Genomic DNA, 13,037 nt, shown 5'->3' with positions numbered 1-13,037 from the left:
CATGCAAATGCAAATGCAGCATAAACAAAATTCAGCATACTTACGATGTATTCGTAGAGGGAAAAACGTATTTTTCCGCTTCATTGGAATAAAAAATATACATTTTTGTGCTGAGCAGAGAGAATGCATGGAGGAAAGGATGCTGCAGCATTGACAACGATTTCCTCAACGGCAGAAGATGTACATCTATTCCACTGGGAAACGATTAAGATGCCGGGGAGATGGCCTTAAAGGCCACGAATCCCTGGATTTCCGCCTAAGGTTGTGCTCCGTTTCCGATATTCGGGCGGGGGGGATGTATCAAATTAAATATGCCCACTGATTAGATTGTGAAGACAACGGAAAGTGGCAGAAAGTTCGGGCCAAGAGCAAGCGACAGCAGCGCCAGAACAACGTCAAATCTAAATGAGGTTATAATTAAAAAAGTTTTCTTATTTGCCGGGGAGCCGTGGAGCCGTGGAGCCCTGGACGGGAGCGGAGCTCCTTCTGTTGCCGCTGCAAATGAAGAAACAAGTAATTCGCCTAATAACGAGCTTATATAATTAGCTCATAAACAACAACACAGCACCAGAAGCAGTCCGGCAGCAGCAATTGCAGCCAAAAAAACACAACAAAAACAAACAAAAAAACGAAAATAAAATCAAGGAAAAGCAAAAGAAAACCCAACGAACAGCAGCAGAGAAGCAGAGCAGCAGAGCAGCAGATAGAAAATTGTACAAGTCAAAACGTAATGAAAAAGTTCTGGCAGCGAAAAAAGTTTGAGGAAATTTTGAAGGTACACAAAAACCTGTCGGCTGCTCCGCAATGGCCACACACAGCCAGGCAATCCTTGAGATGCCATAGACCTGATGTGGAAGGTCTTTGGTAATTCCTACATCCTACCAACTGCCAACGAAATTATCAAATTGGAAATTGCATGGAAAATGCAGAAAAGAAAGTTCCAAAGGAAGGGAATAGTTGGACCCATGAAAATCCATTGCCAAAAGTATTCGCTGATAATCGATTCTTGGTGCGTGGATTGGCGGTTGCCTGAAATGTGGTCATGTCCAGCCGCAGGTCCAGTAATTGGAACATAATTAACCACTTCATAGAGGGTCGTTACGGTCTCCTATATCCTGTGCCACTGGCTCTGGCCGTCTGATGAGCAGTCCGCTCCTGGCACCGCAGGCTGTGCTGTGTGCTGCGGCCGGCAACACTTCCGCTGACATTTCAATTACCTCCACCACTTAATAACAGGGTCGTGGACAGAGGGACAGAGTGTCCAGGCCGAAAGAGAGGAGAGAACAATGGCATTTGGCATGTGTGACAGGCTGCGACCCGGCAGGGCGGACGGTTTGGGGCACGCCTCATGGAGACTAGCAATTTTTTGATTAATGTGTCTGCTACAAATTACAAAAAACGACCAGAAAAGGGGTTTCTGCCTGTTTTGGGGACAGACAGTACGTGAGCTACCGAATGCAAAACTCATTCGCATCCGCATCCGCACTCGCCATCGCATCCGCCTCCTGCTGTGTGCGCGACGAAATGAATTCAACTTGGATACTAATGTGGCAACACCCGGAAAACTACACAGATCTATGGCCATCTGACTGCCCAATTGCCTGACTGCCACTTGGTATGAGAGATGTTATACACTTGGAGAACTAGATTTAGGCACAAACATGATCTGCAATCTCTAAAGAAGATTGTATGCCTAAGAGGTTGATCTGCATTTAAGATCCTCTGTTTTCCTGCCTTGAGTTTTTTGCTGATCTTTTCACTTCTGTTTTCTTAGGATCCCCTCGGGCTTTGACATTATTTTCTTGGTTTAAAATGTTTTCCTCTTGATATGGAGAGTATTTTCTTGGTTTCAGAAGATTTACCCTTGACATCGAGTGTATTTCCTTGATCTAAGAAGTGTTTTCTTATGATTTTCTTCCACTCATTTTTGTTACAGCGGCAGTCAAAATTTTAATTTTCTAATTAAATTCAAGACCCAAAAGATGCCTTTTTTGGGAAAAACAACAATATTTCGACTATGACTTTGGCGAAAAACTTTAAAATTCAATTAAAAATTATGCGGGTGCCAAGTCGGAGACTGATTTCGGGGGCTACATGGGGGCGAGCTGTGGGCCATGTGGCCTAAGCTGGCAGACTGGTCCTAACACTAAAAAGACTCCGACTCGGGGTCTGTCTTCCTCCAGCTGCTGGCTCTGTGGCTCTGTGGCTCTACCCATTACTGTCTCTCCAGTAATTCTGGGCGAAATTTTACTAAAAATTACTGCCAAAGAAAATTTGCACATAATTTGATTAAAAAGTTACACGCATTTGCTGCTGTGGCGTCAACGTCAGCGTCTGCGTCAGCAGCAACTTTGTGGCGAAAATAAAAAACATATAATGGAAGACTGAAAAGTGGTGCGGCTGGTGCGGCTGTTGCGGCATATGCAGCCGTGCAACATGGTACAGTGGCTGCTGGACTGAAGGTTATCTCGCGTGAGCTGCTTTGGGCTTTCAAAATCTAATAAATGTACCCACCAAAGAGCTTCCACTGTACCCACCTTTCTCCTACTCAATTCTGCATAAAATTGTCGAGTGGAGGGAGGAAAGTGCTGCGGCCTTAACGCTTGAAAACATGGGCTAAGAAAACTTTGAAAAATGATTTTCCTGAAAAGATCTGTGAGTGGCAGAGCCTACAACAGGGAACCCCTCCACCACCTTTGAGGGGAGAACCCTTTTCCAGGAACTGCTATTCGAGTGTCTGGATATCTGAGCAAACACTCATCGGGGCGGGATCCAAGCGGATCCAAGTCTGTCTGCTGCCAAAAAGTGGCAACTCTGGCCATAAGGATCTGTCAGGAAAAGGGGAACTCGCTCCGACACAAAAGGCAAGAAAAAACACTGCGAAAAAGTTGCTAACTTTTTTCTAGCTAATCAAATATTTGCAGCCGTCGAGGGCGTGGAGAGGGGAGGACGTGGAAGGGGAGGGGGAGGGGGAGGAGGGGTGTACCGATGACAGAAGGCATTCGTGCGAAGTCGAGTCGAGGACTCGGAATCCTTTTAGGCACGTGTGTGTCTGTGTGTGTGCAGAGTACCGTTAATATGACAGGAACACCATGCCCAAGCGTGCGTGTGTTTTCAAGTGTGCGTGTGTGTGTGTGTGTGTGTTTGCGACATGCAAAATCTTGTTTGTCAAGTGCCACGTCACAGGCGACGGCGACGGCGACCCCCGAAAAATGAGTAACAAAAGTGGATGTGGATGCTGCCACTGTCGCCTGCCACACACACACACACACACACACGCGGGCTGCTGTCAGCGTGTGTAGGGTTGAAGTGCGTTTTTTAATTGAAAATTATTACGGTAAAGTTGTAAATCCCTGGCATTAAGCGGGGGCGACACCACTCCACACACACTCCACACCCCTGCGATTATTAGAGGGCCAAAGGTGGTCGTCCGCATACTCCTGCAACGGATTGATGTTGTTTAATTAAATTAAACCACGACGGCGCCATGTCTGTTCTCTCCAGCCCCTGACCCAACGCGGGCCCTGGCTCTGGCTCTGGCCCTGCTCTCTTTGTTGTGGCATAAAGGCGTTATTAATATGCTTATGTGCTGCCAGAACGGGTCATGTGGGGGTCAGAGAGAGAAAAACAGTCGTAGGGGGGGGGGGGGGGGGGGGGTTGCATCTCCCCACCAGGTGCTCAACATAATGCCACACATTAAATTTTAAGTGTCAATGGCGCCGCTTCTTTGTTGTGTCCTTCATTATGATAATTCTGCAAGCCATAAAAGCGCTCAACTTTTGGTATTTCTCGGCCCATAAAAGCGGGCAAACGGATTGAATCTTATCTGTATACCCGACATATCTCCAAGGAGGGAAAACCCCCATGTAGAGGACCACTACTATCCCCCTAGTGCCTTTTCCAGAGTCGTTTCAGTAGGGCTTTGTCCCCCGGAATGAATGTTACACACAATACACATATTGTATGCTTGTATTGTAATATCAGTGATACCCAGAAAATAGTTTATTTAATAAGGAAATTTAAGCCAAAGTTTTTTGTGGATTATTCACCGATTACAAATTATTTATTCCCTCTGATAGCAACGACATAAATGATTGTTGAACAAAAGACAGTTGGAAAGACATCAATTCATTGGTCCTCGATCTTCTGGGTTGTGGAGACTTCGGCGGTGGTTTTCTCGTTTCATTTCTCAAGCAGCGGCCGCTGTTGATAGCCCCCTCAACTATCAGCTGCCGGATGTTGTTGGAATGCACTCCGGAGAGGGAACTTACTATGAATCATCGCCTGCCTCGCAAACGAAATACATCGTAACTGTACATACGTTGTCATTCATCAAGAAGTCACTATCGGATCGAAGCTCTACACAATGTTCTTTATTCGCGAAGTTGTTGGGTTCCCCGGAGCCCCACTTGAGAAAAGCAGCCATGTTTCCCGTGGTCTGCGACTGAAACACGCCCTCATTGGCCAAGTCGGATATGCCCAGCCAATAGTCCCGGCCTTTCGTAAGCTTTTCCTTAAGGCGGCTGAACTCTTCCCCACTTTTCGGACTCGCCAGATGCCCCCCCTTCTGACGGCATATATTCGTGCCGGAGAACCAATTGACCACGTGATGCTGCTCGATGTAGAAGAACCTCGAGCCGATCTGCACAAAGCCATCGAGATTCTTCATGTTCTTGCCCCCAGGGGCCTCTATCGCTGCTTCAATTGTGGATAATTTCTCCTGGAGGAGAGCCACTTGGCCTTCCATCCTGTCCAGCCTGGCCGTGCACTCTAGCTTTCTGGCGTCGCAGGCATTCCATCGCTCTTGATTGGCAGCAATGTGGTCCAGAATGGGCTTCAGAGCGTTAAAGCAATATCCACCGCACTGCTTTTCGGTTGTCTGAGTCGACAACGAGGCGTCCTCTGGCTAGAAGTAAGCTCCAGTTGAATCGAGAATGCCAGAACGTATCCAGAACCCCCACTCACCGAAACACTTGCCAAAGACACCTGCAGATGCACAACAATCAACACGGAGACGAGTAGAGACGCGAACTTTGACATTCTGTTTGCTCGACCGCTCAAGGCAAACGTTTGGAATGAAATGACTTCACTCATTTCACTCATTGTACTGCCTCCAGTACAACTGATATCCATATCGCACATTTATTATATAAATAGGAACCCAGCAAACAAAACGAGTCAAAAGCGAGACTTGACCCGACAAAACGCTCGCATTGGGACCTGCCTATGATGGAAATATGATACTTGTGGCGTTCAGTTTGTGGCAAAGAAAGTGGCACTTAAGATAGCTCGCAAATGAAACGTTTGCGAGACTTTTGCAGCGAGCGGAGTTTCCTCTGGCAAAACTATCGCTTGCGAGCTCGTTCTTCGAGCCTTTTGCGATATCGTTTCGAGCCTTTTGCGGTATCATCTGTCGACAGGTAGCCACAAGACCGAAAGCGCATTGCCGGAGCCACACGAAGGCTTGCTGTCTTTTTTCTGACTTTGGCCTGGCAGCGCAGTCGCAACGGACTTTCCTCTGGCAAAACTGTCGCTTGCGAGCTCGTTAGCGAGAGTTTTGCGATACAAAATCGTATAACGCGAGCATTTTGCGGGACTCTTAGTCGTTTTGGGTTTGGAATTATTACAATGATCAGTAAATATATTAAGGGATGGATGTGGGTTTTTTAGTGATCAGCATTTACTTTCGAAAGAATTAAACTTTGAAGCAAACCTCTCTCGAAACCTCTCGAGGCTGTCCTTTCATTCGTAGTTCTAAGAACTGAAGGACCCATCGACCCATTTCACGTTTCTGTGGCAACAGAGTAGCAACCAATAGTGGCATGGAAACTGTCTTAGCCTCCACTGTTCTCCCCTTTATACGGTTCATTGTTGCTGCCGCTTGTTGACGCTTTCCTCTCGAAAGTTGCGTCTATTTGTTTGTTTGTTTATTTATTTGTTTCTCCCCTTGTTTGCCTGTTTGTTTGTCTATTTTGATTTATTTCATTTGGAAGCGATGCAGTGCATCAACCCTCTGGATGCCACAAGGAGGGTTTGCTATTGCCCTCTTAAAGCCCAGATCTAGGCCCAGCAGCCAGTGCCAGAGAAGTAGTTGCTTGACGCATGGCTTGCAGCTATTTTTATTTAATTTTTCGTCTCTGGCTGAGATACTACCCCCCCACAACTCCCTCTTCCACCGATAGCCTTGTATTTGTTCATGAAAATTGCAGTTTTTATGATATTTACTCGCAGTCCCCCTCTCCCTCTCTCTGTCTGTCTGTGGAAGGTATTCAACAATAATTTTCAATTTCTATTCCCAGCTTATTTGTTTATTCTGCCGTAACTCGGGAATGTGATGTCACCAGGCAGCTAGGACTTCTTGGAGCACTCCCAGACCCTCAGAAAGCTTCTTATAAGTTTTAAATACCGCTCTCCCGCCCTCTCGCAGATACAGATTTTACTTTTGGTCAAAACTTTTTAATTAGCTCTCGATCTTGCAGAAAAAACAACAACAACAAAAACAAAGCCAACATTTTTAATTACCGGACGAAAACTTTGCGCCCAAGGAGAAACTTGCTTGAAAGAAAAGTTTCCCTCGTGCAAAAATTAATGTCAAACAGATCAGGAAAAACTCCCCATATAGGGATTTGCTTCCGCCGGGCACTGTAGCTCCGTATGTACACCGTTATGCGTAATGTGTACAAAATGCGATTTGCAGTCCTCGCACGTCCACAAATGGCGCTCATTAAATTGCAAATTTAAATTTAATTAGATATTTATGCAATTTGATATTTTCGCAGGCTGTTTTTCTATTTATTAATTCGTTTCTGCGAATGCACCATGGCCATGTAAATTTCATCACGGTTCGTTATGCAGTTGAGTGGCTTGTGCTCTGTTTTTATTATTTTTTTTTATATTTTCACCTCTTTAATTTCTGTTTGGTTATTATTTTGCCTTCCATAAATATTCAGTGGCTATTAAATGCAGTTATGCATATTACAAATTTGTGCTGCGCTTGTGATTTGTTTTTTGTATAGTTTTTGTCTCTTTCGAATAAATATTTGATTGCACATTTGTCACACATTGACCCGACTACACGACTGGAATAATTTCTGCACATGAATATTAATGAGTTTCGCTGATCCTTTGCACATTAAGCGCTCATTTAAATGTCATTAACGCGGGCTTCATGGGGGATACGAACAGCAGATCGTAAAACAGCAGAATAATGCCAAAAATGTTTACAGTGGAATGGAGTTTTAAGCTTTACAATTTTTAAAATCGATGCCAAAATACTTAACCTATTTAATCACTCTTAAAGCTGTTTTTTAAAGGTTCAAACCAGACGCTAAGCACTGTCTGAATCTAGAAAGCAATGGCTTACACTTGAAGAAAGAGTTACACTTAAATAAGAAAATATAAAAATATATATAAATATATATAAAAATATATAAAATTATTTTAAATCAATTCTTTTATTTTTTTTATTTGTATTATTTGGATTGTATTTTGTATTTTTGGTTATAAAATAATATCACTGATACAAATTATGTTGTTTGCTGTTACTGTTAGAGTCCTAGGAAAAATTAAAATGATTAAAAAAATGCGTGTCATCAAGGTTGAAGAATTTGAAGGGGAATATTAATTGGTTAAATTTGCACTCTCGAAAAAAAATGTGTGTAAAAATTTGTAATTCTCTAAGTAAATGTTTTTGCCAGTTGTCGAGACTTTCGGTTATCTATCTGTTTCGAGTGGTTACTTTATTGCACCCCACTGCGGCCCTTAAAATCCAAATTTAAGTCCCAAGAAATAAGAGCATTTTGACTGAAGTATTTGACGTGATTTATCGACGATTAGCGGTGATACAGTTAGTGATACTCAAGAATAATAATAATAATTCTAAGTGATTTGAAAGTGATTTGATTTCTGTGAATAAAATATAATATGTATTTTTAAGGAGGCCCAAAGTAAGAGCTTCCATGGGTGTTGTATTCAATGGAGTTCACACCATTCGTTCATTAAGTGGAAATTTATTGTGTCGGGAAGTTGCATCTCCATCTATCTAATTGATTGCCATTCATTTGAGCTTCCCCGAAATTCCGCGAGTTAATCATAGAATTTTGAATCAAGTCCTATTAAAGCCACCATATCCGCCCTCCACACTCCGCCTGCTTATGGCGCTGCCACGTTGCCACACTGCCACGCTTCCACGCTTGTCATGTGTAAATTTGTTTGCGAATTTGTAAATAATTCCAAATTCATTCACTCGATTTTGTTGTTGCTCTGCCTGGCTGCCCGAGATTTTTCTATGGGCTACGCATCAAGTTGATTTATTTTCGTGGAAACTTTCTTCGCTTCACGGGCCTGACGGTCGTAAAATGATTTACATAAGGATAATAGAAGAAAAATAAATTGATTTTAAATCAGTGGCTGAGTGGGTGGGTGAGGGGGGAGAGCGGGTGAGTTTCCTCTCGTTTCATGGCTGTCGCATTTGTATGCAAATACGCGTGAAAATGAAAAAAAAAAAAAAAAAAACGAAATACACAGACAAAAAATAACAAAAGGCAAGTTAACGAGTATTCAAAAACGAGATTAAAATAGGAGTGCCCCGCTCTGTGAGAGTGCCGTGCCGCGCCGCATGCTGTGATTTATACCCGCCCCCTTCCCATCCGCATTGCCCCTCCACCTCATCATCGTGTCACATCGGTTGCAGTTGAAGAAGAGCTGAAAATTTTCCATTTTTTTTTTTTTCAGGGGAAGAGCTTTCAAGATATTATTAACATGTTGCTGCACACTGGCCAAAAATTGATTCGCAAGTGGGGTGGGGGTGGTCCTTTAGTCTCGGCTCAACCATGGTTACATTCTGTTAATCTTTGGCCAAAAGCATTTTAGCATTTTGCTGGCCCTGTTCGCTAAATATGGAAATTGCTCATGTTTCAGCCTCTAGACGCTGCTGCACCGTGCCATATCCTATCTACCTCTTTTGCTGTTGCAGGCCTCTTTTGGGGCTACCACCATGCAGCACCATTCCACCTGCTGTTGCGGTTTTTGTGACATGCCGCATCAATCTATCGCCATTTTGTGTCTCTCGATGTGCGCTTCAGTTCGGTTCGGTTCGTTTCGTTTCGTTTCGATCTTGCCCCATGCATCGGCAGTGGCTGCCAGTGGCCGCAAATTGAATAGATTGCTAGGCGGAGTAGTCCCCACGACCAGAGTGCCGCAGCCAGAAGAGCACCGAGCACCGAGCACCGAGCACCGGAGTAGTACTGCAGAGTTTTGGGCCTCGAATTTTGCATACATAAATATTTATGAATTTATTAAAAGTGAACCGCACACACACGGGCATCCCCGGCATCCTGGCGGCTGACTAGATGGATGAATGCATAAGTCAGCCGTTGCATGTGGAGAGTGGAAATTGGGCTGGAAAGTGGTTTGGGGGGCCCCATCGAAAGCCTTCTTGCAGTTGGTCCAAAAAGGGAGGGGGCGGGACCATCGAGCCGTCAGCAGCAACGCCTGCACACATGCCACAAACACAGGACACCGCACCGGCACCGGCACCGGCAGCATCAGGAGCCAGAGCCAGCATCCAGCAGCCGCCACTCCATGTACAACGAAATGTTGGGTAAATTTTTGTGAAAATTTGCACCACATAGCGGCATCAACGTCCGCCATTCCCTTAGGCAAACCTTCACGGGTGGGGGAGGAGGGGTAAAGGGGGGAAAAAAATGCACACACTGCCGCGTTTCGTTCGGCTCTTCCATGTGGATATCTGGGTCTGGTCCCGGGTCCTGGGGTCCATTCATTTGCACCAGTACAAGGCAATCGCATATTTGTGGCAGGAAACGTGGCCGCGCAGGAGGCAGGGGCTGAGGGAGGAGGGGTGAACGAGATTGTCAAGTTTTTGAATGCCTCAGTGGCTCAGCGGCTGTCGCTGTCGTTCAAAATGTGGCCCTGGTCGGGGCCCTCTGTCCTCTGTCCTCTGCCCTTTGGCCCCGATGTAAACGCATAATGCATGAAGTTGTCATTATCAGGGCCAATTCAATTGAGAATTTTCGTGTCTAATTCGGCAGAGGGCCCAGCAGAGGAGCAACAAAAGAAACCGACATTTTGCATAATTGAAAATTTGCAGTGGCAAAAACGGGACTACATGCCACTCCCACGGGCGTTGATTGCCCAAAAATTTGTTGACCATTGACACACGGTTGGCAAGGGGGGCAAGGGGGGGGGGCAGGAGTTGCCACATGATTATACGAGCACTTTGTATGTGCCTGCTGTGTGTGTGTGTGCGGGGTGGGGGTGTGCCAAAGTAATTTAAACTTCATGTCAAATTCAGCAAAGTCCTTCAATTTCAATGTCGATGCATAATTTTGGCCAACATTGTGGCTGCCTGCCTGCCACTTGAGGCATTACCTGAGGCACAGGTCCTCCTAGGCCCAGCAGCAGCAGCAGCAGCAGCACAATGATGTGTAGTTTTTGTTCCTTCTTAGCCCTGAAAAGCCTTCAGTACTCCGTACCCTCTCCTCGCACAAATCCCTGGGACTAGCATTTGACTTGAACGCAATTTATGCAAATTTGTTGGGGCACAGAAGACAACGTCAACGCCAACGACAGCGACAGCGACAGCGACGAGCGCACATGGCAATCAGTGAAATGTGTGTGTTGACAGCAGGGCCTGCCCCGCCCCCTTTAGACGGATTCCAATTCTCCCGACACGTCCAGCCTTGGCATCATTTAACAAGGCCCAAGCCGCATCCCCAATCCGCTTGATTAGCATAAACGCATTAAAAATATGCCCACGCGGGTGTGTGTGTGTGGTTTTTGGGAGCCACTACCAAGGGGAGGGGGAAGAGGGCGGATTTTATGGATTATATTGTTTGTTTTGACATCCTGCGATGAGAGCATCATAACGGCGAAAATGAATTTTCAATTGCCCCAAGACCGTGTGGCATAAACTGTGGATTTTGCTGAGCTAAGCTGCACAGGAAATATATGGTATAAGACCCTATAGATAGAAATTATTTTAAAGTTCATTCCTCTCTCCACAACACCACCCAACCCCAGCCAAGACCAACCCCAGGCAAGGCATTCTCCAGGAATGTCCATAGTCTGAGTCGCGCATTCAATATGCAAATTTTTCTATTGATTTATATTTAATCGCTTCTAAGTGCAACGGCGGCAGCCCCAGCACCAGCACCAGCACCCTGCCACCGCCGGCTCTAGCTGCAACCAGATGATGCCATCAGAAAGGAAGGGGGGAGTGGGGAGTGGGGAGAGGGGTCTGAATGCAATCATAAATAAACAGCACGCATCCAGAATACGTATACTTACAAGTGAATATGTAAATAACGCGACGGGACAGGGACAGGGACAGGAAGAGGAGCACCAGCCACAAGGCAGCACCTCCACCATTTTGCAGCTCCCAGCCAGGGTTGTCATCATTATTTAACATTTTTCCTGCAAGCTGCATCGTCTGTTGCATGCATCACTCACTCACTTAGCGGCTCCTACTCCTTGGACGCCTCCCAGCCTCCCAGTCTCCCACCTCCTCCGCGCTTCCTGCCACAAATTATAGTACGTTGCAGCGCTCTGACACGAATCTGTATTTGTCTTTGGTGCACCATCAGTTATTTGTCTCGCGTGTGGCATTGTTTATCTTGCCTCAGTTCTGAGGTGCCTCTCCTCTCCTCTCCTGCTGTGCTCTTTGCTGTGCTGTGCGGCGTAATGTGCGGCTAAATGCGACGAAATTAAGTTAACTGCCAACATTAACGGGCGCTTGCAGCGCGGATGGAAAACTTTTCCGCGCTAACTAGATTTCGAGACGAGCGAAAAATTAAATTTGCGAAAATGTCAACCTCTAGCCCGTCCACAACATTCCATTATGCTGCCATCAAAAGGATTTTAAATCAATTTTACGGGGAGTACGGCCGAGGCGGAGACGGAGGGGACTAAGCCGCGGACCGCACTGCGTATGCGCAATTAGGGGAATAAATGCCCCTTGAGACGCCTCAAAGTAGGGAGTGATTAGGCATCCTCCCGTAGTGGTGCCTTCTCCAAGACAGACCAGGGAACGGTTGAGTGGAGGTGTGACACGCTGGGGCAGCGGCAGCTACTGGATGTGCAGCAGTGGAAATGATTACCAGCACGACCACTTCCTACCCACCAACCCTTTGTGTGTGTGTGTGTTATTATCTACCACGTGGCTACTTGAGCGCATCAAATGAGTACTTTGATCCGTCCGTGAACAGCAATACTACGAGTATGCATGCGTGTGCCCCAGACATCTCCGTCTTGTGGTCACTAAGCAATGGATATGGGCACCTGGCACCGGTCTGAGGGTCTGCAAATCATTTGACGTTTGCATTCGACCCTCACGGCGAATGCTCGTCTAATGCACTGATTATTTGGCTGCACACAAGCGGAGAGTGGAGCTGGAGAGTGGAGCTGGAGATGTGGCGCTGCCGTGGCAACCAATTTCCAGCGACTACTACGAGTATTTCCAATAATTTAGCAATCCCTCTGCTCGCGTGGGGTTGCACACACCCCACTTGAACTTAATTGAATTGAATTGAATAGAGAATCAGAAATTGAGGATTCAAGGATTCGGCAGGGGAGCAGCTTCAAGCCTCGAGTGTGTGGCACGTTGCACTTTAAACGGAATCACCTCGTTTTTGTTTTGCCCCTGGCTTGCCTCTGGAAACAAATCAATTTATGCCTCAGCAACATTTGAACCATTTTCGATTCGAATTCTGTTTCTGTTTTCCGATTTCTGGGCTCGGTTTCGTTTCTGATATTTCTGCCGCCTCTGTTGCTGTTTCGCTTTGTGCAATTGACGGGTCAATAATTAAGACTGGGCGCATGCCCCTGCCACTGCCACAGCCACTGCCCCTGCCACTGGGGTGAAAAAAACCGATTGCTCTTTTTCTGTAGCTGCCAATGTGTTGCAAAGTCAATTTCCTAGTTGATTTAAGTTTCAAAGCCACTGACAAAGATGCCACGGATGAGGTGTTGCCGTTGTTCCCCGCAAACTGGATTAAATTTCGTTTAAAATGTAAATGGAG

The 13,037-nt window shown here is 45.9% G+C and overlaps 1 protein-coding gene across 1 annotated transcript; it reads right to left on the bottom strand.

Moving 5' to 3' along the window:
- Positions 1–4,030: 4,030 nt before the first annotated feature.
- Positions 4,031–5,082, bottom strand: LOC108158178 (C-type lectin 37Db-like). The gene is made up of 2 exons (XM_017290395.2): positions 4,966–5,082; positions 4,031–4,906 (listed from the first exon to the last, which is right to left on the bottom strand). The coding sequence occupies exons 1-2, from the start codon at positions 5,038–5,040 to the stop codon at positions 4,271–4,273; spliced, it is 711 nt and encodes a 236-aa protein (XP_017145884.1). The 5' UTR covers positions 5,041–5,082; the 3' UTR covers positions 4,031–4,270.
- Positions 5,083–13,037: the final 7,955 nt, after the last annotated feature.

The sequence above is a fragment of the Drosophila miranda genome, chromosome 3 (assembly GCF_003369915.1).
Source record: "Drosophila miranda strain MSH22 chromosome 3, D.miranda_PacBio2.1, whole genome shotgun sequence".
NCBI lineage: Eukaryota > Metazoa > Arthropoda > Insecta > Diptera > Drosophilidae > Drosophila > Drosophila miranda.
This window is presented reverse-complemented; position numbering and strand designations above follow the sequence as displayed.

What these genes read in the sequence shown, in the direction of transcription:
- LOC108158178 (XM_017290395.2), bottom strand. Translation starts at nt 5,040, where the DNA reads ATGTCAAAGTTCGCGTCTCTACTCGTCTCCGTGTTGATTGTTGTGCAT. An exon ending in TGTCTTTGGCAAGTGTTTCG is followed by an intron (nt 4,907 to 4,965) that starts GTGAGTGGGGGT and finishes GCTTACTTCTAG; the next exon opens with CCAGAGGACGCCTCGTTGTC.